Source organism: Pieris rapae, chromosome 8, assembly GCF_905147795.1.
Source record: "Pieris rapae chromosome 8, ilPieRapa1.1, whole genome shotgun sequence".
In the NCBI taxonomy this organism is placed as follows: domain Eukaryota; kingdom Metazoa; phylum Arthropoda; class Insecta; order Lepidoptera; family Pieridae; genus Pieris; species Pieris rapae.
In genome coordinates, this window is record NC_059516.1 from 165,497 (window position 1) to 192,610 (window position 27,114).

The following is a 27,114-nucleotide window of genomic DNA, read 5'->3' on the forward strand; positions in this document are numbered from 1 at the left end:
TTAACATAATAATATTGTATTATCTTACAGGTCATAACTATTCAATTATTGCTAATATCGTCCATCCTAGCAGATACATATAATATTTTTTGGCAGCAGTTCCATCTCGCTTAAACGTCTCACTGGCGATAATCGCTCCATTTCAGTCGACTGCGAAACTTTTCTAAATCGTCTTTATGACTGTGCTTTTGGGTTCGAGCAGTTAATTTTATAATGTATAATACGATAACTAAATGAGCGGAAATAACAGACAGATATAGAATAAGAGTGGATCGGAGGCCCCTAAAGGTCGAGCGGCGCCAACGTGTGCGTGCGGTCGTGGTGCAGCTGCCGCGCGTGTGCGGCGTGGCGGGCCAGCCAGCGGGCGACTTCGCGCGAGTCGCACTGCACGCGAGGCCTGCGCAGCCCTTCGGCTGCCGCGCCTCGCACGCCCAGCTCCACGAAGTGGGCGCCCTCCGCCGTCACCGCCGCGCACGACACCAGGTTGCTGCCGAAAGGAAAGCTCTCGTCAGTCGGAATCGCTCGTCGCTCGGAGGTCGCCCGCGAGCCCCGTCGCCCCTCACCCGAGATGCGTCTCCATGACGATTTGCGGCGCGGAGCCCTTGCAGGTGAATATCCGCAGGTAGGAGTCGGAAAGCAGCGCGCGGATGTCGTGCGGCGTGTCGCGCACGATGCGATGCGCCAGGAACCGCTCCGAGTGATCGCGGCCGTTGAGCGCGTAGAGCGTGGCGGCGGCGCGCGCGTCCTCGGCGTCGTAGCGCGGCAGAAGGGCGGCGGCCGGCGCTCGGGGCGGGCGCACCCGCTCGCCGCCGGCGCCGCGACCGCCTCGCAGTCCTCGCCGGCTCGAGTCGCGGACGGCGGCGGCGGTCTCGGCGGCCAGGTCCAGCACGCCGATCACGGGCTTCGTCACCGTCCCGACGATGCCCTTGCCCACCCCGGCTATGAACCCGGGCAGGCCCTCGGCCGTCGCTCCCTCGTAGGTGTGCTTCACCAGCGAAGTCATTCCACCTGCCGAAACGTGAGAATGTTGTTATTCGAGACGAGACGACGACGCGAAAGGAGCTTCGAGGGTCCGCACCGAGTATTCCGAGGCCGAGGCCTCGCAGTCCGGCGGCAACCCTGGAGCCGGCGGCGCCGGAGCGGATCCTCCGGCGCGTCTCCTCGTGCGCCTCATCGCAAACCACGCGCTCCAGCCCGTCGCCCAGCGTCTCTGAAGTTGAGATTCGACTGTGAACTCGCGCGTCGACAGCGTCAACGGACGAATTTGACTGTGAGCGTGTTCGTCACCTGTGACCTTCGCGGCGGAGTTGGATATGCCGTGGGTGAGGTTTTGAAGCAGCGCGGCCACGTTTCCTTCGAGAAGCAAACCCGAAACTCCCTCCGAGACGTCCGCGACGAAGCCGAGCGGGTTGCCGAGAAAATCCACCGAACCCAAGATCTTGGCGGCTTGCCACTTTAGTTCCTGGTGGAAGAGAGACGCAAAGGTAAAACTGAAGCGTCCGAGACCATCGAGACCGTTTTACGAGAGACGTTAGAGAACTCACGTCTTTGAAGTGCTGCGACACCTGCGCCGCGAGGGCCGGCGCCGTGTCGAAAGCGTGCGCGCGCAGGAACGGCTCCAACTCGACAGCCGCGTCTTCGAAGCGGATCAGCGTCAGCCCCAAGCGCCGCTTCAGGCTCGCCGCGCCACCCTCCAGCTTGTTGGCCGTGAACATCGACAGGCGGATCTGGACCGAACAATGGGCGAGGTTATCGTCGATGTCCATATCGCATCGCCACCCCACAGAATCCGGAACACTCACCTGGCTGGGCAGCAGCTTGATGAGCGCAAAGTAGTAGCGCGTGGCGTGCAGCGGCGCGTGCTCCGGCGTCACCCATTCGGCCTCGTCCGCGGCCTCTTCTTCGACCCCCTCCGACACCTGCAGCCACTCCCAAAGCAGCAGCATCAACCTACGACCCGGCCTTCGTTATGATCCGTTTGAAAAGTTACTTATTTGAAACGTGCACGGAGAAAGACTACCAATTATTATTATTATAACATACACTATACACCCTCGAAATACAGTCTTTTGAAAAAATATCGTAACGTATCAATCGCCAGAGCTCTCGTACGTCCGTCTCAATGGAGTGTACGAAAGACATTGTTGATATTTTAAAAAAATCGGAGTCTCCCACGATTAAGACATCGTCTTTACGTCACCTCTCCTCCAGTCGCACGGCGATGGGTCGGAGAGCGACCAGCAAGTGCGTGAAATAAAGCGCGTTGTATCGGGCCGGTGCCGCCCTCTGCAGCTCCACGGCGGCGTGCAGCGCGGGAAGGGGCGCCGCGCCACTCTCGTTGCGATCCGGCAGACAGTAGAGCAGCACGGGGCTCGGCGTCCCCGGCAGCTGAACCGGAGAGAAATTTCCATTTAACACTAGCCGTACCGAACGGCCGGAGCCGATCCACCTCGGTCGGGAGCCTAGAGGCACCTGGTTGTCCCACTGCATGTCGTGCACGGAGAGCGCGACGCGGAAGGCGACGCGGTCCCGACCGAAGTCTGCCCGTACGGCCGTGAAGTGAGCGTACAGCAGTTCGGCCCGCGAGACCAGAGAGACGCCGACGCCCTCTAGGCGCACGCTCACGCCCCACTCCCATGCCGACCCCGCGTCGCCTCGCTCCTCCTTCTCCTCTTCCGCGAGGCTCTCCATCGGCGTCGGCGGTTCCTGCCAGTGATCGAGAGCTTTAGGATCGACGAAGGACGTTCGCGATCCTCCGGTTCGGTACGCGGGTACGGAGCGTTACCGTGGCGACGGTGTCGACGATGCGAACGAGCCGCGTAGGCCCGTCGGCGGCAAGCGTGACGCTGAGTCGGCCTGAGCCGGGCCTCAGGGTGCGCCAGCGGACGCGCTGCTCGCCCGACACGGCCGCGCCCTCGCGTCCGCCACTCAGCCCCAGGACAACTCGGCTTCCTATGACGAAAGCGGAAGAATACATCAATACAAAAATCTCACGATCATTAAATATAAATAGACATTATAGTGAAAGACGTCGGTGTACCCGGGGTGAGCGCCATGAGTCCGCCCACGGGCTGCACACAGAGGTTTCTGTGCGCGCAGGCCATGCGACCGTCAGGCAGCAGCCGCCACGCCTGCGTCGACGCCCGTCGACCGTCCGCCCGGCGAAGCACCAACGCCGAATTGAGTCCCGGCCGAGGCGCCGCGCCCTCGATGTCCAGCACCTGCACGACGACTCGTCAACGCGAATTTCGAGAAAACGGTATAACTCACTCGAAACGTGCGAGATTTATAACCCACCATAACGTGGGGCGAGACGGTCGTCTCGTCCGACAATTGGGCGTCCGTGGGCTGCGGCGGCGAACTGCCCTCGTGGATCAGCTGCCCGTTGGGACCCCGACGCCAAAGTTGAGACCTTCGAGAAACGAACCAAGGCCTCCTTAGAATAATTCAAAGTCGGAGCCGAACCCATTAATCGTATAAACCGATAGGAGTCACACCTGTCTCCGTGCCGCTTGGGAGCGAGGTGGACGCGGGTCGAGCCGACCGGCACCTCCAGCACGAGCTCGGGGGCGTCGCGGGCGGGCAGGGCGGCGTCGACTGGCGCGGTGGCCGCGAAGGAAACGTAGATGAAGTTCTGGTAGAGCAGCGCGTGCGTGGAGTGTAGCGCGTCCAGCGGGAGCGTGAGGCGCGGGCCGCCAGGCGCCCGCAGCGCCACAACCCGTTCGCCCTCCGGCTCGGGCAGCGCCCAGCGCGCTCGTCCGCCCGAGCGCACCACGCTTTCCTCGGCACACCCCACCTGATGGTACATGATGGCCACGGGCGAGTAGTTGTCGATGCGCAACGGCGGCGGCGCGCACTCGGCGTCTGACACGACCACGAGCAGCGCCGCTCCATGTCGCACCACCTCGGCGCGCATAATTTGGTACGAGCCCCCGCTCTCCCTGCGAAGAGAAGGCGCGGTCAGTGGAAATCGAGTCGGCGTCAGTTAGCCTTCGAGGCAGCGACGTTATTACCTGCACGCTACGTGAAGGCTCCTCGGTGAGTCTATCTTGAATCCTCCACTCCACGCGGTGAGCGGGTCATGCGTGGCCGCGGCCAGCACCCTGGCGCACAGCAAGGGCGAGCGGTCCCAGCGCGCCCAGTGCCACGGCAGACAGCAGCCCGCCACTGCCAGGACGTGGGTCGCCGCCGCACCGGGGTCGGTCTTGCGAAGAGACGAGAGCCGTTATGTATTTCAAATCGTTCGATTCGAAATCGTCTTAAAAGCTAACGGTCCGACTACTCACGAGCGTGGTCGCGCTGCACTTCTGCGCAAACTGCAGCGTGCGCGAGGTATTGTTGTGAATCTGATAGCGCGGCGTGAAGGTGACGACGTCGGTGCGTCGATGGCGGCCTCGCGCGGCGCGCACATTCACACCCACGGTGAAGGCGCGCTCTTCGCCCCCCGCGCCGCGCCCCTCCAGTCGCTTCACCGTGACGCCCGGGCTCAGTCCGAACGGAGAGCACCACTGGAAAGCGACGAGTCCGTCAACGTCCATCTCGCTCGGGTACCGGAACCCGTTCGCGGGTCGGAACTGACCTCGGGGTTGGCCACGACGGCGGTGCCGAGGCGCACGCTAAGCGTAGGCCCGTCTCCATCGGCGAAAGCGAAGGGCAACGGTGCCACCATGCGTGCCACCTCGTGCTCGCCAAACTGCCCCGCCGCCTCCGTGCCGCCGCCTTCCGCCCGGAACACCAAAGGTAGCCCCGTACGATTCACCAGCCAGTAAGCCGCCGATATCGACACCTACGACACAAAATAGCGAGATCCATTCATTAGTTGTTAAATAACAATAGGTCTTGGCAAACGTTGCTATTTTCATTATTTGTAAACGACGTAAGGAATCATATAAAGCACTGTAAATCGTCTCTCTTCATTGCTGATTTAAAATTCTATAAAGTTATTAACTCTATCTGTGATGCTGCTCTAATTCAAAGTGACCTTAATGCTATACAAAATTGGTGCTTTTATTATATTTTATTTTTAATCGCCGTCGCCATGACCATCAAACAACCCGGAACCTTGTAGAACCTTGTCTCTCTCTTACCTTAACACCGTCGATCTTCTTGACGGTGACGCGTGCGTTGAGATAGAGCCTCCTGCCTTTCGTGTCTCGGAGTTTGAGTCTCGCAGAAAAGGAACCGTCCGTGCCGCCGCCCACGCTCAATGCCGACGACCAGCCGAACCCTTCCAGCTTCACGGCAACTTCGACGCCTTCTTCCACGTCGACCTGCAACATACGAGGGTCGGTTTGATCGTTTTTAATTGACTAAGCTTGTCAGCGCCGTTCCGAGGTTGCGAGCGACCGAAGCGCTGACGCTCACCCGATGGGCAGGCTCGGTGTTGCCGGCGGCCAGGGTGCCGACGAGCGATCCGGCGCGGTACTGCAACTCTACGGGCAGTAGGTTCTCGACTCGCAGCGACGGCACCAGCCGCAGCGTGTGTCCCGCCAGAGGCTCGCCCCGCTCCGCCGGGAACCGCTCGCGGACGATCACGCAGCAGAACCTACGGCGGCAAAGCATCGTCAAAGTAAACAAAGTCAAAGAGAAAGCGGCGAAAACGACGTATCGTACCTGTAGACGTAGTCGTGAGGCGCGCGGCACTCGTAGTGCAAAAGGGCCGGGCTTGAGGGCGCTGCGCGCCAATCTAGGGGGGCGGGGGAGAGCGGCCGCACGGAGCGCACCAGCGGCCTAGTCCACAGTACGCCGTCTCGCTCGCTCAGCGGAGCCGCCCACCAGCCGCCCGCCGCCACTTGGGTACTGCGACCGGACCCCGAGGCGCCCCATTCGCCTTTAACCATACGAACTCGTCAAGGCGAAGACGTATCAAAACGGACCGGGTGAAACGAAACTAAGTACGTGGATCTGTCTCTCTCAAACTCTCTCTCTCGAATTAGTAATTCTATTTGCGATGATTCAGTTAGTAGGTTAAAAAATACGAAATGCAAAGGTTGAATGCGAAATGAAATGCGAATGAACTCGTAACTCGACTTTGCGACGATGCGGTAAAACATTAATCGCTAAAAGTAAAGCGGGCGTACCATGCGCGTGCGCGGGCGGACCGGGGTGCTGCAGACGCACGTCGACCGGATGCGGCAGGTCGTTGCGCAGACAGAGCGCGGAACGCACAGTCACCAGCTTACGGGCCGACCCCTCCAATGACACCTCCAGCACCAGACGCGCCTCGCCGCCGGATTTCTATCGAGGGAGACTTCCGTTAGCGCCGCACGTTGCGTTTCTTAACGTATCACACGAAAGAAAACCTGAGGTACTCACGTTGTGCGTGACGAGCCTGAAGAAGACGCCGACGCGGTCGACGCACACCGGGTCCAGCGGCGACCAGCCGTCCACTCTGACGACGAGGCGATGCAGCGGGGCTAGAGTGGCGGGGCCCGCGGGGCCGTGCGCGGGGGCGCCCCGGGCGCGTCCCCTTCGAGCTCCGAACGAGAAGGGCTCCGTGTCTCCGGCGCGCACGCTCACCCACGAGTCATCCGGTCCCGAAAACGGAGCGGCCTCTCCACCCTCTCGTAACCTGGCATCGCATACGACATATTCACCGCTCAAAAGTCAACGGCCTCACTTCAAAACGGAAGTCGGTAAAGCACTTACTCGTCCGAAGCGGTGGTGAGAGTGGTGAACCAAAGCCGCAGGCCGGTAAGGTTGCGCAAGGCGTACGGCACGAACGGCGACCGACGTCGATGACCGGCGGGGCTGCTCTTTGGCGATTGATCTGCTGGTCCGGAGCCCTGTGACCACGACGAAATGTCACATTAGGTCCTTACATGGGTCCTTGCCTAGTTCGCTCATACATACATACGTTACATATACTATACAGATACTCCTGACATTCGATACATATAAATGTATACATTTGACAGTCCGTTGAGTAATGTGACGCAGCAGTAGATGTGCGTTTGTCAAAGTGGCCAATATGACAAAATGTAAAAGTGATGAGACATATTGCAACCTGGGGAGCGTAGTAATCGGCAGTCCAGTTTGTCCTCACGAGCCGCGCCAGGTCGATGAGCGCCGAAGTGATGTTGGTGTCGAGGATCTCGGAGGACGAAACTTCGACTTGCAGCCGCCGCAAGGACAGCGCGCTCGACAACGTGTACTCCCAACGGCCCTCGAACCTAGAAGTCGATCAAGGAGTAGGTCCCAGTTGACCGAGGAGCGTCGCACGCGAACCCGATGCTCACCTCCAGGGCTCCACCACGGGCTCCCAGCCCGAGAGCATCCTGTTGTAGTAGTCGAGGGTGAGCAGCGCCCTTAGCCTCCCCCCTCCGGCGGCGGGCCTACGCGCCTCCACTAGCGCCGTGCTCGACGGGCTCGACGGAGTCGATACCAGCAGAGGGTCTTCGAATGATTCTTCTACACCTCGCAAGTCCTGAACAAGCGTTGGGTTACAGACGTGGCTACTTCACGCGTCGTATAGACTTGCACACAAAGTATTAAACGTATGAGGACACCGACTTGTTCGAGCTGCAGATCCGCGAGAGAGAGTTCGAGGAGCGGCACGTCTGAGTCCAAGCAGTCGTCGATGACGCACAAAGTCACACAGTCGGCGGTCACCTGGAGAAATAGTCGTATCGAATTAATCAAGAACGAGCACATACGACGCCACCTGCGAGAAGGTGGTCGTCACCTGTAGGGACCGCAGCGGCCGCTGTGGCACGGGCTCCACGGTCGCGGGCGGCGAGCGTGACCGCGAGCGCAGCCATCGCGGCGCCACCAAGGTGCCCGCGCGCATGTGCACGCTGTTGGCCGGCTCGTCCGACGAAACGACCGCCTCGGTCTTATCTGCATTTGAAAATTTCCGTGTAGTGCACGAAACTCGTACGTTACAATACTGCATCCGCACGGGTGGACCGAAGAGCGACTCACCCGATAGCGCTAATCTAGCTTGGGCCGGCAGCGATTGCAGCATCGCAGCGAACATGCGCATGTCGTGGTACGACAGCCGAAGGTTGACGGTACCCATGTCTACCTGGAAACGGCCGCTTTAATTAGAAAGCGACATCGAAGATCGTATATGAATAATGAAAATACTAACATGCAGCGCTGCGTCGTCGTGCAGCGCCAGATGCAACGCGGCGGGGTCCAGGATGGCCAACGCCGTCTCGTCCTCCAGCCCCAGCACACACGAGAACACCTCCAGCTCGCTCACCTCGCACACCACGCCCTTTCCCGAGCCACCGTCGCGGTACGTTATCACTGTAGTGCTCTGGATTCAACGAACGCGAGAGGTGAGTAAAGGCAAATGTAGATCACTAGGTTTGAGCGCTATAAAAAGTAACCTTTAGTATGACGGCGTTGGTGTCCCAAACGGAGGCGTCTTCGACGAGCACGAGCTGTGAATCGGTCACGTTCAGCTTGAGTTCCATCTGTTCGGGGATCTCGCGACTCGCGCGCTCGACTGCGTTATCGAGCTCCGGACCGAATTCAGACGATCTCTCTTCGCTGCTTAAACAAAGAGTGTATTCAGTTAAGCCAGTCGGTACTCTATCAGTTTATAGGTTGATGTTGAAACTCACAAGTGCAAATGATCGGGATCCGCCGGCGGAGGCGGCGACTGCATAATGAACTGGTGGGCCGCCTCCCACCAGTCGAGGATGGCCATCAGTCGCATGTTGTTCACCATTATCGTGTACGCAGAGGAATCTGGACGTTTCCTGGATACAATCGTCGAAACGTAACGTAACGTATTGGAAACCAGACGGGACTTACAGTTGGCCTACTACGTAATGAAAGTCTTGAGGGGGATAGTGTGTAACCCGAGTGTACTCCAGGAACTGGGCTTCTTAGTACCTATGGGATATGTGCGACGGCGAAGGCCTAAGTTATTTGCGATATCAAAAGCAAAAACCAGTCTGTTGCACAGATCCCCGTTTGCTTACTAATTAATGCTGTCTCCGATACTATCGACATATTTGTATGTTCGCAAAGTGAATTCACAGTAGCGATATTATGCTAATTATGCGTCTAATTTTTATGTACATTATTATATTTTTATTAAATGTTTCTCCACATTGTCGTATTGGCGTAGGCTGTAAAGATAATGTGTGTATGTTTGAAATAAATAAATTCTGATAGCTAATAAAGAATGCATGGGCAAAGACCTGGACCGTACAGTTACAAATACTTAGAAGAGATACTGGTCACTATCAGAAATAATGAAAAACAGAAACATGAAAATGTTTTACAAAAGAAAAGTATTTGATGCCTGTATATTACCGCGCCCAACATACGCATGTCAAACCTGGTCACTCCCTGATAAACAAGAAAACAAAGTAAGAGTATGTCAGAATAGTAACGAAAGGAGAATTCTAGGACTAAAATTGAAAGATAGAGTAAAACTAAAAGAAATAAAGGATATGACAAAGTGTAGTAATGCTGTTACTTCTGGTAAAAAATTAAAATGGAAATGGACAGGCCACATTATGGCAGAAGATAAATGGATGAAGAAAGTGACGGAATGGCTTCTTCGCAATGACAAAAGAAAGAGAGGAAGACAAATGAAAAGATGGGAAGATGATTTGCGAAAAGTAGCTGGCCCTCATTGGATGCGTAAAGCTCGAAACAGATAAGAGTAGAAGCCCTTAGAGGAGGCATATTTGATGTACCTAATATGTAAATACAGCAATATAGGCTTGTATTATTATTATATTTGTTATGTAAGAACAGATGCATCTATGCAAATGCCTCGAATGCCTAAAATGAGATGATCCACACGGTCGAACACTTTCTCGAAATCCGTGTAGATCACGTCCACCTTCTAGCCTTCACTACCTTCACTAATCGCATTGGCCCGAATAATTCACGAAATTTCTGTCAATTAGGATTCAAGATCGATATGGGTCTTTAGTTTTATACTATGTAGTGATTAGGTTTTCGTTTAGATCGAAGTGCCACACCTGGCGTGCAGCTCGGCCTGTACGGTGTGCGGATGGTCAGGCTGCGGCTGCACGATGCGGCTGAAGACGTTGCCTCTGCGGTTGGCCGGCTCGCTGCCGTAGCGGCTGTCGCTCACCAGGATTTCCTGTCGATGCACACATTTTAGTGTTTTTTAGAAACACGAAGCGCACTTTCTGCTCTTGAAAAAACTGTTACGTCGTAAATGTCACACACGCATTCCAAAGCTAGAAAAGTTACGAACCTGCGACACGAGGTCTACGTCCTGGCTGGTGTCGGAGTAGGTGTCGACCAACAGCCTCGACCGGATGAAATGCACGCAGGCCAAGGGTGGCACCGAAGGCCGACGCAGCTCCACCTGCACGTTCTGCAACTCCAACCGCAGCGACCAAGTGCATCGGGCGCCTGCAAACGAGGCGTATGTCACCACGGTCCTCAGAGGTGTCCGATTCGCTCGCGACCTCGCCTTAACCCACCTCGCGACGGTCTCGGCGCCGGCTCCGGCACGGCCGCCAGCTCCGAGCAGGCTTCGCCCAAATTGTGGGCGAGCACGCCGCGTATCAGTCGGTACTGCGCCGCGTCGAGCGACACTTGTAACGTCGTCAGAGTGCCGTGGATCGTCACGTCGGCCACTGCAAAAAGACGCACCGCCGTTACGAGCGAGCCGACGACGGCGACATTCTCGTACGTACAAAGCGCGAACTCACCATTGTGCGTGTCGTCACAGTTGCTCTCCATTTGCAGGACGAGTCGGGTCGGTGCCGGCAGCAGCGGCGGGCCGCAGCGTCGCATCCGGCCGCCACGGCCCGTCCCCCCCTCGGCGCACCAAACCGATACGCCCTCCAAGCGGATACCGCGCACGTCCAGCAGCTCTCGTTCCGCTGTGGGATTGTAAGATTCTTCACATCCATCGATCGAGTCGACTCGAACAGAATGGGTGGGCACACTCACGTCTGGCGGGATCTAACACGACGCTGACCGTGTCGGGGTCTCCGGCTCGCCCGAAGCGATTGTCGACGTGCAGCGAACGGAGCTCGGCCACCAGAGCCGAGCGGCTTCGCCCCGACACCGGCACGACGATCACCGGGGACTCGCAGCGCACCTTTAGCGACATGCGCTGAAACCGGGAAGCATCGCGGGCGACGCTGGACACCTTCGCAGAAAGCTTAACGTTATTCGAGTGATCGTCGTCTCTCTCGCAAAAATGTTCTTGAGCGCCGACCGACCTTTCGCCGCGCCTGAACGATGACATGTCGCAAGAGACTGAAGTCGCGCGCAAACGCCTGCAACTCGGACACGAAGCGGCGCGTGTGGACATACGTCAACGGACCCATCTCGAGCTCCAGACTCGTGTCGTACCCGGTCGCGGCGGCTCCTTCGGAGCTCAATCTGGAAAACTTACGCTCCTAAGTTTGGTCCACATAACAAATCACAAAACACGGGACGGCGCCTCACCGGTGATAATGTAGAGTCAGCGCGCTCTCGGCCCTCGTGCGGAGGCGATCTCGCCAGAGGGGAGCGCGCGGCGCCAAGTCAGATACCAGCAAAGCGCCGAGCGAGGCCCGCACGTGCCGCTCGGCAGGCGCCCGGTGCGCTCGCACCTGAGCCGCCACGCGCGACACCAAAGCGCGACAGGCGTCGCCCCGCGCCCCCACCACCACCACAGATAAGGAGCGCACGCGGATCTCCGTCTCCGACACTCCTCCCTCCGCCTCGGCCGCCACCGCCGCCTTGTCGCCGGCGTCGTCAGCCAGGTCTAATATCAACACGAGTCGGTTAAGCAAAATATCCTCAACGCTCAATCGTTTAGTGAATCGCTAGCCAGGACTGATAAAAGTACCTTTTCCATTTTCGTCGACCTTGAATGTGTCCCGTTCGGCCTCGTTGACGCCGAAAAAGTCAAGGACCGCAACCCAGCTGTCGATGCTGAGAACCAACTTCAGGCAATTGAATTCCACTTTTGTCAGTCTGGAGACCTATCGAGAAAAGAGTCACATATATCGTTGAGATAGCACATAGTTCCCGTTTCCCGTGTATCACTAGACGAGCTTGCCTTATCGAATTGGCTGTCGAATAGCGGATGTTGCGGATCCCGGGTGTGTATGGACACCCACACCAGGTTGTCGTCCCCTCTCTCCCCCTCGGTCTCATCGGCCCCGCGATCCTCGCCCCGCATCCCCTCCACGGGCGAACAAGGCGGAGTCGGACCGCATTTGCTGTCTTGTTTCTGCCGTAATTGCTGAAAAGTTATTTAAACTGGACTAGAAAATTAAAATAAATTCGAGACATTAACAAACACAATCATCTATGAGATAAGACTAAGTATATTTTCTGTTCTGTCTCTATATTTACCTCCTTTTTAGTAATGTTGTCGGATACACTGAAGCCGGAAGGCAAGGAAGGCGTCCTGACGTCGGGTCGAAGCAGAGGTAGAGCGGAGGCGGCCGAAGATATGTGACACGAAAAATCCGGGCAAGACTTCGATACGAACACAGCCTTGGGCGGCATCGGCGGAGAGTGGGACTCCATTAGCGTCCGGTGCCGAGAATCAGGATCCTTCGTCAGATCTTCCATAGTGATCGAGTAGAGAGACACCTGTCGACGATGCCGGCGGTTAGCCTGACGAAAAAAACCGGTTCGAGTTAGGAATCGAGGCGTCATAGCTGACCTGCAAGGCTGTTTCGTGTGGGTGTAGGCGCTCGTGACGCAGCAGGAACTCCCGGAACGTGAGCGCCACCAGACTGCGCTCCCCCGCACCCAGATCGGCTCGGAGCTCCACGGTAAACGTAGATAGCTCGAACGTCACTGCAAACAACGATCGGACCGTTCCGTTGAGTCGTGGTCGCCGTCACGAAGCGAACGCGTACGCTCTGCGACGTCTTACCGGTGTACGGAGCGTGCGAGGCGACGGGCGACGGGGCAGCCGCGGGGGGCGGCACGGCCAGCACGGCGGCGCGCACCGCGGGGTCCAGGCGCAGTGTCGGCACCGACGGCTCCGACAGCGTGTTCGTCTGCGGATTCAATCTTTAAAAAGCAACCGGCGACGGCGAAAGCCAGGTACGTCTATAAATACGCACTTCTCGTACACGGTCAGCGGCGGCTTCGTCGGGGCGGTCGGGGGCGTCGGCGGCGATCCAACGCATGGTGTCGAGCAGCTGCTCGTACTGCTCGCGACTCGCCGTCACGTGCAGCCCACCCACCACGCCACCGGCCACGGCGCACTACGAGGCGGAGGACATGATATATTTTCTCCAAATAAGAGGACGCGAAGCATAACAAACACTAACCTGTGGCTTCCCGTCATCTTTACTGAGAGAGATGGCGAGTTGAAGCGCCGTGTCGTGGAGTACAGGTTTTCCACCCTCCGAATCATACAGGCGCTGCATGCTGCCGCCTGCCGCCTGTCGCTTCAAACGTTCACTGATGTCTAGCTATCAATAAAAAAAGCATATAATAATACATACGATATGCCGAAGCAAGGAAGTCGCGAAGATCAAATTCTCAATACTTTGAGAAAGAAATAAAGAAAAATAGGTTGAAATAGAGTGCACTAGCCCCTACACTAGAATTCCCTGTTATTCGCACGAACTCCTGGATATTCTTTTTAAGTTCAGTCAGTTGATAAGAAATCTAAGTAAATATTTGCCTAGTGTGGTACATTAAAATATAATACGAGATTACCAGTTTTCTATCTCTTCCCCTACATTAATTATAATGGATCAGTGAATTTTTGTTATTGCTATTATTAGCTCAGTAAGGCTTTCTTCCTTTCTTCTATCCTTTCTATACTGGGTGGGGTAGTCTTTTATTAATTCGTTGTTATTTATTTTTTCAAATTTACCACATATACAAAAGACTTTATGTATTTATCTAAAACATGAAAATTTTGGTAAAATACACGTTAAAAAAAATACAAAATAAAATAAAAATACCAGCAATTTTTAAGCAATCTTTTCTTTCTAAAAAGCTAGTTTTCGAGTAAATGGTCTTCGACTGCTTTCTATGCGTTGTGAATCGATTATTCAATTCTTAGAACTAAGGTAAAGACCTCACGGAGAAGAGCATACACTAACCGAGACTAAGGAGATGTCCCGCACTCGCACTTGATACGTCGTGTCTCCCGGAGCTCCGGGCTCGTTGGAGAGGCTCATGCGACCCAGATGCGCAACGAACACCTCCGGGCTGCGAGCGAACCGCGGCAGGACCGCCACGGGCGACTCCAGCGACACCGACACTCTGCGAAGTAATCGACGGGGTCTCCGCTGTGAATATGCCACATTTTCAAAGTGAGTGTACGACGAGTGAACGAGAAGCCACCTCAGCACCAATCGTTGCGTGTCGCGGTCTGGCTCGTCGAGCGAGCAGCCCAGACTGGTGGTGCGACGCCGCGGGGACACGCCCTCCGTAGATTGAGACAGCTTCGGGTTTGCGTACAGAGACTCTGTCCTGTGAAAGAGAGACAAGTCTTACAAAAATTAAACTAACAATTAAAAGACGAATCTGAATTCATATTGAGATATTTGTCACCTCGGGTGCACGAGGCCGATGGCCATGTCGGCGGCGGCGGCGCGGATCGACCGCGCCAGATTCGCCAGGTACTGCTTGAACTCGGTGAGGCAGCTCTGCAGCTCGCGCAGCAGCGGCCCGGAGTGCGTGTACCACACGCTCGCCACTCGCACCTCCAGGCTCACCTCCACCACTGAGAACCACCCGAAAGGTTAAGTCTCGTTCACGAAAGGCGTCCGACGACGAGGAGGCTCGACTTACCGGGAAGTTCGTCACGCTCTGGCGGACGCACGTTTCTGGAGACGGTGAAGAGCAGCGCCTTATCCTCGCCCGGCCGCGCGTCGGGCTGACGCGGCCCGAGGGGCCCCAGGGGCGCAGCCGGAGATCGGCCGGCGCACAGGATGCGCGAGTGTAAGCCGACACCCTCCGACAGGGACACCACCTGCACGCCGCCCAGGGATCCACTGGCCTCCACGAGGGAGCCGTCTGTCGAACGAAATCGGCGGTCACCGAGAGGTCTACGCCGCCGACGATACCCTTTTTAATGTCCAAACTTACGCAAGGTCGCCTGAATGCGAGCGTCCCCTAGCGTGGCGGTGGCGATCTTGTTGGCGACGACGGCGCCCTCGCGCACCGCGGCTCGAAGCAGCAATACGCCCAACCGGTGGAAGTCAAACGTGATCTCCGTGCGCACGCCCACCTGGATGCCGTCAGAAAATGTCAGTCTTACTTCGACGGCGCGAAGGCGTCACGTTCGCTTCCCATACCTCGAGATCGTCGCCGACGGTAGGCGCGATCCGCGTTTGCGGCGGATCGGGGGGCGGAGCGGAGGCGGGAGTGGCGCCCGCCACGCGATGCGCAAAGCCTATCAACTCCACGATCGTCTCCTGGTTAGCTGCGACGGGAGACGTCACATTTGAAGAAAGTGAAACGAGACATTAGAGAAAAATTCCCATTAATAGAGAAAACTCACCGATGACGTCCAAGTTGTTAAACAAAATATTAGCGATTCTTAAATCCTCGGAGCCCCCTTCGCCTCTGACGATGCACAGTTCGACCGCAATCAGCGCCTCCGAGTCTACGACGCCCGGCGCCGCCCAAGCGGGACCTTCGGAACCCCGACAGTTTGCCGTAGCTTTCGGGTCCCAATCGAAGCCCCAGGCGCCGGAAGAAGGGCTGGTCCCACCGGTATCTGTGTAATCTCACGGAATTATTAATTTATTTTTGCCTTATTTAATACTATACGGACGTTTTTTCTAAAGAATTGGTAATAATGCGACCCCCGAAAAGAATTCTGTCTCTGACGCATTACTGTCAAGAGTACGCTGAAGAATAAAAACCACCAAACGTGGAACTGTATCGAAGAACGCAGTATACTCATGGCGGACTGACAGGTGTCGTGAAGCGAGTATAAAGCGCGATGCAGGTCCAAAGGCGAAGGCGCGGCGGGCGGCGCACGCGTCTCGGGAGACGCGGGAGAAGTGGGAGACGTGGGAGACGTGGGTTCCGAGCCCCGAATGCTACCCGAAGTTGTGTCCATTCTGGAACGACATCTTTCATTAGTAAGGCGTTTCTGGCGTAGTCGAAGAAGCGTGAGAGCCGACGACGAAGACACTGACCCGACGTGACGATGGCTCGCGACGAGCAGCTCGAAGTCCGGACCGTAGGTCTGAAGCGCGTCCACCAGCAGCAGAGAGTGCACGGACAGCGACAGCGAGCTCTCACCCGGCCCGAGGCCCGCCGCCAACCGCACGCCGCACACCTGCACCTCCGCGATGCTGCGGCCTCGGGACTGCACCTGTGACACGCGCTTGTTCAAGTCTTGCGCCTCCCCGGCCGCGGCCACCCTCCGTCACCCCTCTCACCTCCACGGAGAGCTGATCGACGGCGAACTGCAGCACCAAGAGAGTGGCGTTACTCTGCGACGAGAATTCGGATTGCTCGGTTTCGGAGCTTACGCTCTCGTCTTCGTCCCCGTCGCCGTCGTCGTTCGGGTCTTCGTCCAGAAATCTGATCGAAGAGAATTGTAACTTGAAATATAAATCACACAAAATTATTACAAGCAGTAACGAGCGGCGTACGTACGATGAAGTCGCTCGGGCGGCTTGGGCGTCATGAGCGGCGGGCGCCGGGACCGCCTGCGCGGCCAACACAGCGCGCAGCGCGGTCAGCTTGTGCTCGGACAGATGCGCCACAAGCGCGGGCAACGAGCCGCAAAGCGCCGCGGTCGGGTACTGCGGGTCACTCGTGGCCACGACGCGCCGCTCCGCCTACCACGATTTCGCAATTATTCACCGCCACGCCTTACTCGCGCGTGGTTTTCGATTGCGACTCACCTGCAGCGATATACTGAATCGGTCCAACAGATGCAGCGCGGAGGTGGCCTTCGTGTGGGCGTACTTCCAGTTGTCCCGCACTCTTCCAACCAGGATCTGCATGTCGCTCAGCTCTATTTTGTACCTGAGGCAGACTCGACCCTTTATTGTGTCTTGCTATTGGATCACTCGGGCTCGGTCCCGAGATCGACGATGAGACGACATACCTGTCGTAGAGGCTGGTGTGCAGGTGTTCGGGGTCGAGCGAACGCGAAGGAGGCGCACGCGGGTCCGGCGGCGACCCCGGAGATAAAAGGCTCCCAGGAGGGGTCGAACACGGGGTCATGAATGTCTCTGTCCAGGCGAAACGCACGATTAGAGTTTATGACAAGTTATGCAGGTGAACTACTAATCTCCCAAGCCGACTGGTCATGGTGGGAGAATACCAAAACCCTCTAAGGATTATCAGACTCGCTCGCCCAACGTGATAACAGAACCTGTTGAAACACACCAAGATCTTCACATAGCGACTCTTAATACGAGATCTCTCAGTTAAGACGAAGAATTACATGAACTAGAGTTAGCCTTAGTTAAAATTAAATGGGTAATCTTAGGTATCTCAAAGAGGGTCGCAGTTTACTTTCACCGGAACAAAAGAAGAATCATGGTCAATAATACAAGCCTACTTACCCACTAAACCTAAGAAAGCAGGAAAACATTGCTATAGAAAGCATGTTACAAGAACTTAGGATAGCTAATAAAGAATGCTTGGATAAAAAAGTGGGTCGTAGAATTACAAATACTTGGAAGAGATACTGGTCAATGTCAAAAATAATGAAAAACATAAACATGAAAATGTTTTACAAAAGAAAAGTATTTGATGCCTGTATATTACCGTGCCTAACATACGCATGTCAAACCTGGTCACTCCCTGATAAACAAGAAAACATACTAAGAGTATGTCACAACTCACAGTAGTATTCTAGGACTAAAATTAAAAGATAGAGTAAAACTAAAAGAAATAAAGGATATGACAAAATGTTTACTACTGCTGTTACTTCTTGTAAAATATTAAAATAGAAATGGACTTCATATTATATCTTCTGTCATAATGTGGCCTACATTATGACAGAAGATAAATGGATGAAGAAAGTGACGGAATGGCTTCTTCGCAATGACAAAAGAAAGAGAGGAAGACTGTTCGGAAAGTAACCGAACACTGTAATTAGCATAAGTACATATAGTTCGCCGCCTGCGCGCGACGCTTTTCTTTATACATCAGTGTGTCATCAACCATCACCGCGATCACTCATTAAATTAGTTTTTAAGAGCAAAGCAATCTTTTATTTAATTATCATTAAAGTGTTCGGCAGCAGCCCGAACATTTTTGGTCCTTCGAGCTTACGTACAGGCGGGACCTGAAACGCGAGTTTTCGTGAAAGTTTCGTGTGTACGAAGTGCTAGCACCATTGCATTAAATCATCAAGTGCGGTGAGCTGTACCAGCTCCCACACAGCATATATCACAGCATACATCAGTTGCATAGCATAGCAGCATCAGCATTCGTGTGGTGGCCAGGCAGGCTACTCACACAACAGCATCACTTTCTGTGTGCGAGCCAGGCAGGCTTGCTACGCAGCAGCATACAGCAGCAGCATACAGCATTGACAGCACCGCGCGGGTTCGAGCAACAGCACTACAGTAGCAGCATATCAAGTGAGATCTTTCCATATTACTTTTTAATTCAGCATGGAACTCGATAATCTTATTCAAAATCAAAAAACAACATATGAGGCTCTCGAGTCGTTACAAAGAAATATCAAAAAAGACTCCGCGGAAAGAAAGTGGCTACCGGACTATGCTAAACGTAAGTTAGCTAATCTGGAAGATCTGTGGTCTGACTTTCAACGAAATCATATACAGTTGTGTGCCTATGAAGAAATAAGACAGCATCCGTACATCATCAATTCCGAATATCAATTGGCAACAACTTTATATGAATCCACGAAGGAATTGATCCACCAGATACAAACAAGAGGTTCTGTTCAACATCCTAAGTCAATAAAGGCATCTACTTCTGGTGTAAGGGATCGGGCAGCCTCTCCACTATCAGGTAATAAGCCAGCAGTAACCATTGTGACTCCAGACGCAACAGCACAGCAAGCAGAACCCCCGAAATCGAACGAGAAACTTCGGGAGCTTCTTAGAAAGCAGATCTCGAATTTTAAGGCATTCGAGAGGACAATAAGTAACTTAGATTTAAGTAGCATGTCCGAAAAGTGGGAGTTTGAATACACCCTAAAATCATTACAGCAGCGCTGGTCAGCTATCGACTCTCTTCACTGGGAGATCGACATGTACCAAGAAGGTGAAGATGAGGTATATCAAAACGTATTTTCTAAGAATGAACGAATATACAACGAGCACATCAAATCAATCAACAGCAAATTATGGTCCGTTGCACATCGCGAATATTCTACGCCCAAAATGGATATTCCCGTTTTTACGGGTAACTATCAGCACTGGACCTCATTCAAGGACCTTTTCCTAGAAACAATCGACCGCAACCCGTCCTTATCTAACGCACAAAGAATGCAGTTTTTGAAAAGCAAGGTAAAAGGTGAAGCCGAAAATTTGATTCGTCACCTACAAATCAGTTCCGAAAATTACACTATATGTTGGGAAATCCTAAATAACAGGTATAATAATCAAAGATTGCCTTTAGCAAGCAAAAATCAACCATATCAACCGCAAGTAGTTCGAAGTCTCACGCTCAACAAAATAGCAACGCGGCAACTAAGCCCCATTCACCCGTGGGAAAGGCAACCGAAGTACTCTTAGCAACCGCAGAAGTCAAAATCACGGCAATCGATGGTTCACAGCAAACAATGAGGGTCTTGATTGACCAAGGATCCCAGATATCATTAATTTCAGAAAAGGCGGCTACAACGGCAAAAATGCAACGGCTCTATCTTTGGAGTCGGTCAAAAGCAAAACAATTGCAAAGGCATGCTTACTATTAAGTGCACGTCTGTAAACGATGATTACTCATTCGAAACCGAAGTTTTAATTATCAACAACTTAATCAAAAGCTTGCCGACTCACAGCTTCGATAGACCGTTTCTACCATATTTAGATAACATAAAATTAGCGGACCCTAATTATAATATAAGCAGACCAATCGATCTACTATTCGGAGCGGATGTCTACGCATCTATAATCTTAAGCGGAATAGTCAAGGGCGAAAATCAATCACAACCAATAGCACAACAGACGCGCCTTGGCTGGATTCTCTGCGGAAATATGCCCCAATCATTTCACTGCAACGTTGTACTCAGCAACTTCGAAGACCTGAAACAATTTTGGGAGATCGAGGGTATAACGGAGGAGTCTTCAATGTCCTCAGATGATCAATATTGTATTGACTTTTACAAGCAAACAACAAAAAGACTCGAAGACGGACGGTACCAGGTCAGGTTACCAATGACAGATAATTTTGAAGAGAAATTAGGAGAGTCTAAACATATAGCAATAGCACAATATCGAAACATCGAAAAGAAACTAGCTAAGGATCCTAATTTGGCAACAAATTACAAACAATTCATGCAGGAATATTTAGACTTAGGTCATATGACACTCTGTATAGATAACGAAAGGGCTTCCCCGGAATGTTATCTCCCGCACCACGGCGTGCAGCGTGCCGATGCGGGCAAATTCCTACGCGTTGTTTACAGTGGGTCAGCAAAGACATCGTCTGGGTTCAGTCTTAATGATTTAATGTACAAAGGTCCGAATTTACAAAAAGACTTGCAATCACTAATTTTATCATGGAGACAATATAAAGTCGGCTTCATCGCCGACATAGAAAAAATGTTTCGGAAAATTTTGGTAGATAAAACCGATCAAAATCTTCAAAAAATTGTATGGAGGAATTCACTAGAGGAACCTATCAGATCTTATCACCTTACGACCGTTAGTTACGGGACCAGGGCAGCCCCGTTTCTAGCTATGATGACCCTTAAGCAGTTAGCAGCCGATGAACGCGAAGGTTTTCCTAAAGCAGCGAAAATTCTGGAAAATCAATTCTATATGGATGACCTGGTAAGCGGAGCACATTCTATAGAAGAAGCAAAACAGATTGTAACACAGCTGGATCAGTTATTAAAATCAGGCGGATTCTTGCTGAGAAAGTGGACATCTAATGCAGCAGACATTCTAGAAAATCTGAACACAGAGCAGACAGAGCAAATATTCAATTTCAAATCAGAAAACACAATCAAAACCCTTGGACTAGGGTGGTCTCCGGCTAACGATGCATTTACTTTCGAGTGCAGACTGTCCAAGGAAACAACATCAAAATTAACAAAGCGGAAGTTACTATCAGAAATATCAAAGGTGTTTGATCCGTTGGGCTGGCTAGCGCCAGTCGTTACTAAGCTTAAGCTACTTTTCCAAAAAGTTTGGATGGAAGTCAAAGAATGGGAAGACGAAGTATCAGCCGAATGTGTAACAGAATGGATAAGAATCAGAACAAACCTGGAAAGGAGACCGATCATCAAATTGTCAGCATTACCTCTCGCCGACACGGCATCTAAAAACGAGCAAGAACAAAACAAGAAAAAAGCATCAAGCAAGCAAACGAATGAATCATGTAAAGGTCAATCATTAGCCGGAAAGAAGACACGACCAAGCAGACAAGTTAAGAAGAAATTCGACTTTATATCAATGGCGATAGGGTTTCTTTCATTCATGAGCATTATGCCTACTTCTAGATCGGAGTATAATATTACAGAGATGAGCGCCAGCCAATCGTTGTATTTCGACCCCATAACAAAGATGCAACTTATTAGAGACAAATGGACCTTAGTTGTGTACCACGATATGGCCCCGTACTGGCAAGGTGAACAAGCATACAAAAAATTATCAAATCACTTGGACAAACTATGTACTAACATAGAGCATAATCAACAATGCCATATGATTTTACTACAAATGAATCACGACTACTCAGAGTTACAATACAACAATCAACTTTTATTAACACAGCATTTTACCGAGCACTCCAGACAGCGTCGCGGTCTTATCAACGGTGTAGGTTACCTTGCGAACACATTGTTTGGTGTGCTAGATCAGCATTTTGCAGATAAATACTCTGAGGACATTGAACTAATTAGAAATAATCAACAACACTTGGTAAATCTATGGCGTAATCAAACTTCTATAGTAGAGTCAGAATTTAACTTGCTAAAAAGAACAGAAGCATCGATGGAAAGGCAGTATAACATTATAAGTAGTAGGTTAAACACTCTCGTTAAGGCAACAATTTGATACTATACAAACGGCACCGAACATCCTTACACCAGATGTTACAGACATCAACCACATTATCAATATAACAATGCCTTACTTCAAAGAAGACGATACAGATATCGATAAACTGAACAGCTCTATAGATGGCTTAGAATCCCAAATAATAAGCATGAAGAGCAACATAGATGAAATGCCTGAGCTATCGAGCCACGACATACATCAATACTCCATCAGCTACAGCCTGGTCGGCGTTTGCGCGTGTGCAGCGCTCGTCGTCGCCTGGAGGAGGTGTCGGCGTCAGCGGCGTCTGGTGCTCTCACCGGGCGTGCAACGCAGTGATAACAGTGAAATAAAATCAGTGGTTCACAGTGAAAGTGAAAGTGTTAGTGCGCGAAAGGCATTCTCGATAATCGAAGATAGTGTTATGTAGCATAAGCACTAATTTTTTTTCTTTATCAGTAATTTTTTTTCTCTCATATGTATAATTTTTAGCATTTTGTGTTTTTTTTTCTCCCGCCCGGGAGCATGTTCGGAAAGTAACCGAACACTGTAATTAGCATAAGTACATATAGTTCGCCGCCTGCGCGCGACGCTTTTCTTTATACATCAGTGTGTCATCAACCATCACCGCGATCACTCATTAAATTAGTTTTTAAGAGCAAAGCAATCTTTTATTTAATTATCATTAAAGTGTTCGGCAGCAGCCCGAACAAAGACAAATGAAAAGTTGGGAAGATGATTTGCGAAGAGTAGCTGGCCCGCATTGGATGCGTAAAGCTCGAAACAGATAAGAGTAGAAGCCCTTAGAGGTGGCATATTTGATGTACCTAATATGTAAATACAGCAATAAAAGCTTTTATAATTATTTATCATTATTATTCGGTCGAAAGTGAGCCCGACGCCGAGGACCGACCTTCGTCGTCGTCGAAGGGCTGCGCCCGCGGCGACTCCTCGGCGGCCGCGTCAGCGAGGGCAGCGTTCGCCAGCCGGAGCCGGCCGAAGTCCACCAGCACTACGCCGCCTTCGCGCGACCGCAACTGCTCTACGAACATCAGCTGTGGCGCCGATATATCCAATTCCACTTGCCACGACCGCCTCTCGCCCTGTTCGTCAGACCGACCCATCAGTCACGCGGTCGCGGCCAAAGGGCGAGGCGACGCCGACGGACATACCGTACGTCGAGCGCGCAGTAGCCTCTCGTAGTGGTTGAGGAGCGTGGCACGGGTGTGATCCCGCACGTGAGCGATGGCGCCGCCCGCTCCCGCGCCGGCGCCCGCCCAACTCGCCGCCCAGCGTGCTGCGGACGCGCACCACACCACCTCCACCGACCGCGACTTGACGCGCAATCTGCGAGCGAACTGCGAGTGAGCAGGGCAGTAGGGCAGTGGGGCAGTTCGCCGCATCTCCGACGCGGGTAACTTATACCCACTTATGATCGCAGTTGAAGCCGAGCGGTCGCCTCTCGTAGGTCAGCTGGAACAGCGGCTCCATGTCGTCGTCGGGGGGACGGGGGGAACCCCATCGGGCCGCGGCGGTCGTCGTCGGATTCGTCGCACTCAAGCCCTCTCTGATCGTACCCTGCTTCACACTAGCGTTAAGGAAAAAGTACTCGGAGCTGTTAATTTAAGGAGAAAGAATTAAAAAGAAGTAACCTGCGGCGCCACAAGGATGGGAAACAGCGTGCTCGGGTTGATGCGGTCTCGCAGGCAGACGGCGCCGAGCGACGCGTGAAGGGAAAGAGGCCGCGACTCCACGCGCACGCGCACCGCGCTGAACTGGAGCTCCAGGCCCACGCCGCTAGACCTTGAACGACGCGTAAAATAGTGATTCACTCGCTATACCCGACGAGACGTCGGAGAGAGTGGCGAAATACACACACCCCTCGTCGTCGTCGGAGTCGGCGCACACATCCAGGCAGCCGGCATGCAGCGTGAACTCGAAGAGGGCGGAGAGGGCGTCGCGCCGCGACAGCGCGGGGTCTTCCAGGGAGTCGGCGATGACGTGCAGGATCTCGGACTCGAGGCGCGCCGCTGGTTCCGAGCCTTCGTACCAGCCCCACCACTGCGGGAACCAGCGCACCAGCACCGAGCGCCCCGCGCCCCCCTCCGCGCCACCCGCGCTACGTATCGGCACCTTGCGCATCGCCACCTGCGGACACCGACCCCTGCAGAAGCTTTCCACCTTCACCCACACCGGCGTCGATAGACGGAAGAGAGACCTCTCGAAGCGGTCGGAGCACGGCGAGAGAATTCGTCCACTCGTAGTCGTCTTTAGCCCGTTTGCGGTCTGGATGCAGCGTGGCGGCGGGATCGGCCAGCGTGCTTGCGCAGATGTCTACGTACTGGCGCGTCGCGCGCGCTCGCTCTAGACATGATTCCCACGTCGGTTTCGGATCCATCCCTGTGAAGGGATTTAGGGACAGAGTTTATGCCGTTCGATGACCGTTTGTCCGTTACTCGGATCCGATCGGATCCTTCTGACGCGATAGAAAATAATTACAGCGATGGTGCGGCAGATGCGCCTTAACAGCGTATTGCCACCAGAGACGGGCGTGTCCACGGGGCGGTACCGCCGGCCGCCACGCCCTCGCCTCGCGTATTCTGCCCACGCGCTCCAGCCCACGACTGCAGCCCCAGATCTCACCGTATTGTCGCTGAAACGGCGCACACGAGAAAAATTAAGTCGACGTTAGGCATGGATGACATCATCATGTGACAATAGGTCGCATGGCACCCACAGAAGTAAGACGCAGCAGCACGGCATCGAGGGTGACATGGCAGACGAGGCGGGGCCTGTTGCGGTCTCTGAGCGGCTGCTCCGTGCGCTCGCGGCGCACTCGTGCGCTGCCGCCGCCCGGCCGCAGCACCCAGCGATGCGCCGAGACCCACGTGCCGGACATGCGCTCCTGTCCCACACACATAATTCTCTTTATTTGGGCAACGAACAAACTTTCTGGGCAAAACTTATTTGAAACTTGTCTTAATGCTCACGGTAAGCTCTAAGATTGTACATTCCGCCAGCATTCCCGAGGGAACCGGCATAGGGTCCCAGTAGATTGCCAAGTTTTTTAATTCGAGCAATTTGAAGGAGCACGGCTCGGAGAGCGGAGTGAAGCCTCGTTGCCAATTGGCGTCGCACGACTCTGCAGCCAGAGATTCGGCCGTGAAGCCGCAAGCGAACGGTTGGCCCGGACACGTGAGGGCATCCTCGTAACGAAAATGGACGTCGTTGATTTTTAACTACAACAAGACAAACTATATAAACACAATTGAATCGCATTTAATTTTTTTACAACAAATGTAGTAAATAGACACATGTTGTTTTTTGTTTTCAATATTCTCACCTGAAGATTTTCTACAATATTGGCCAGCAAACCAGTACCAAAATTGAGCCATGACGAGTAGGATGTTGCATAATAACCACCGTCGTTGGCCTCATGTTCTGCCCGCCAATGTGCCTCAAGCGCATCAAGAACCGACACTTTGCGCTCGTGAGCAATCAATGCTTCTATGTTACTATCCCACTGAAAAGAGCGGTGGAGAGTTTATTGCCATTTAAGTAAAATTAAAAGCATTCAATATATATACTGAGTAAACTCCTCGATTGGCCTCGATTTAACGACGATATCCCTGAAGCATCGAAATCAATTGGTTTTGGTAGGTTTAGCTTGTCTTCCGTACAATGTTTCACATACATTCTACATACAATTACACCTCTCAAGAACGCCGATTGAATTAAGTTCTCAAATTAGTAAAACATGCGCAGCTCAAGAACAAGGGGATAAAGATGAGATGGATGAGCCTTCAGCCTAAGCCTTGGTCGAGCTATAGAATCTCTGGTAGCAAAAATATTGAAAAAATACTTCGTTTTTTGCCAAGATGCCTCAATATAGCAAGATAAAAATAAAACAAATAAAAAATACAACAGACTATACGCAATAGCAAATAAGAATCTTGTTTATATATAACTATTAAAACTAGATTTTTTGTGATACTATGGGCAAGAACCAGTCTGTTCCACAGATCCCCATTATCCTGGACGTTGCGCCTACTGAATGCAGTCTCCAACACTATCAATATATTTGTATGTTCGCAGAGTGAATTCACAATACAGATATTGTGTATAGTACTTGTTTAATTTTATATATGTACTTTATTATATTTTATTAAATGTTTCTTGACATCAACATCATATTGGTATAGGCTGTAAGGAAAATGTGTGTATTTCTGTGATAAGTAAATAAATAAGTCTGTTTTGATGTTCAAAAGTATGTTATCTATATGAAAAAATGTTCGATTTATTGATTGACTGAAAGTTGTTTTAGGTGCAGTCAATTATTGTTAAAATAGACCACATTTTGTGTTTATGACAGAGGGTTATGATTGCAATTACATACATTAATATTAAGAAATCATTTCATTAGTATAAAGTACATAAATAAATATTGGACACTATCCAAGTTACTCACTTCATCCAAATTAACAGGAGCTGCAACAAGGTATAGCTTCTCAATAGCAATGAGCCATGGAACAGAACGGATTTGCCGTACTGGTACCTGGAGCTGGACTTTTCCAATAAAACCTGCCTTAATTTCGACTGGCAAGCCCAGATGTCGCAGTGCATCTTTTTTAAGTGGAAGGTTTTCTAGCTCAACTTTACCTAAAAAGTTCAAATTGATTGAGATGTTTTAAAGAGAAGATGTTGCTTAAATTATTCCATTAACCGATTCTCCACAAAAGGAATTGGCAGTTTTGTATATATGTTTAAGTATTACTTACCTGATAATAGTGCTACACTCAGCTGATCTGTATTGAGATTTTCTACATATTTTCCAAGATAATTGTTTAGAACCCAAGCTACTAGTCCTTCCAACATTATGCATTGTTCTTTTTGTATGCACTCCACCCAAAAATTTTAGTTTTCAATAAATATAATAAATTTATAAGATAAACTATATGAATTTAAGAGTATTATATATTAAATAATGTAACTTTCACTATTCCTTAAAAAGTTATAAATCAGGTTTTTATTA

The 27,114-nt window shown here is 52.2% G+C and overlaps 1 protein-coding gene across 4 annotated transcripts; it reads right to left on the reverse strand.

Annotated features, from left to right (window-relative positions):
• LOC111002524 (vacuolar protein sorting-associated protein 13D) lies at positions 1-27,057 on the reverse strand. Of its 4 annotated transcripts, none has more exons than XM_045629123.1 (68): positions 26,861-27,057; positions 26,551-26,741; positions 25,426-25,605; positions 25,073-25,321; positions 24,820-24,987; positions 24,582-24,735; positions 24,301-24,482; positions 23,962-24,230; positions 23,735-23,879; positions 23,512-23,660; positions 23,255-23,429; positions 22,996-23,185; positions 17,000-17,126; positions 16,794-16,917; positions 16,543-16,727; positions 16,323-16,467; positions 16,077-16,255; positions 15,850-15,998; positions 15,431-15,649; positions 15,225-15,352; positions 15,016-15,157; positions 14,719-14,943; positions 14,479-14,650; positions 14,269-14,397; positions 14,025-14,187; positions 13,239-13,382; positions 13,029-13,172; positions 12,836-12,962; positions 12,620-12,756; positions 12,304-12,546; positions 12,005-12,190; positions 11,792-11,927; positions 11,407-11,707; positions 11,178-11,340; positions 10,903-11,104; positions 10,659-10,832; positions 10,428-10,583; positions 10,196-10,356; positions 9,954-10,078; positions 8,574-8,711; positions 8,337-8,499; positions 8,093-8,263; positions 7,924-8,026; positions 7,685-7,839; positions 7,513-7,611; positions 7,239-7,426; positions 7,007-7,172; positions 6,649-6,785; positions 6,316-6,571; positions 6,081-6,237; positions 5,614-5,830; positions 5,365-5,545; positions 5,088-5,270; positions 4,580-4,786; positions 4,287-4,508; positions 4,014-4,204; positions 3,498-3,941; positions 3,298-3,412; positions 3,041-3,221; positions 2,786-2,952; positions 2,473-2,706; positions 2,201-2,388; positions 1,803-1,950; positions 1,545-1,727; positions 1,288-1,462; positions 1,079-1,210; positions 564-1,008; positions 1-487 (listed from the first exon to the last, which is right to left on the reverse strand). In XM_045629123.1, exons 1-68 carry the CDS (start codon positions 26,955-26,957, stop codon positions 283-285), a joined length of 12,186 nt encoding a protein of 4,061 aa, XP_045485079.1. In that variant the 5' UTR covers positions 26,958-27,057; the 3' UTR covers positions 1-282. The 4 variants fall into 4 exon arrangements, with proteins under 4 accessions (XP_045485079.1, XP_045485080.1, XP_045485081.1 ...); XM_045629124.1 differs by having other exon boundaries at positions 13,038-13,172; positions 23,735-23,885; XM_045629125.1 differs by having other exon boundaries at positions 12,005-12,178; positions 23,735-23,885.
• Between the last annotated feature and the right edge of the window lie 57 nt (positions 27,058-27,114).

Excerpts from the sequence above, each read along its gene's own strand:
- LOC111002524 (XM_045629122.1), bottom strand. The coding sequence starts at position 26,957 with ATGTTGGAAGGACTAGTAGCTTGGGTTCTAAACAATTATCTTGGAAAA. Across the intron at positions 24,736-24,819 it reads TGCTGCTGCGTCTTACTTCT|CGACAATACGGTGAGATCTG; the intron begins GTGGGTGCCATG and ends GCGCCGTTTCAG. Across the intron at positions 8,264-8,336 it reads CCAACGCCGTCATACTAAAG|AGCACTACAGTGATAACGTA; the intron begins GTTACTTTTTAT and ends CGTTGAATCCAG.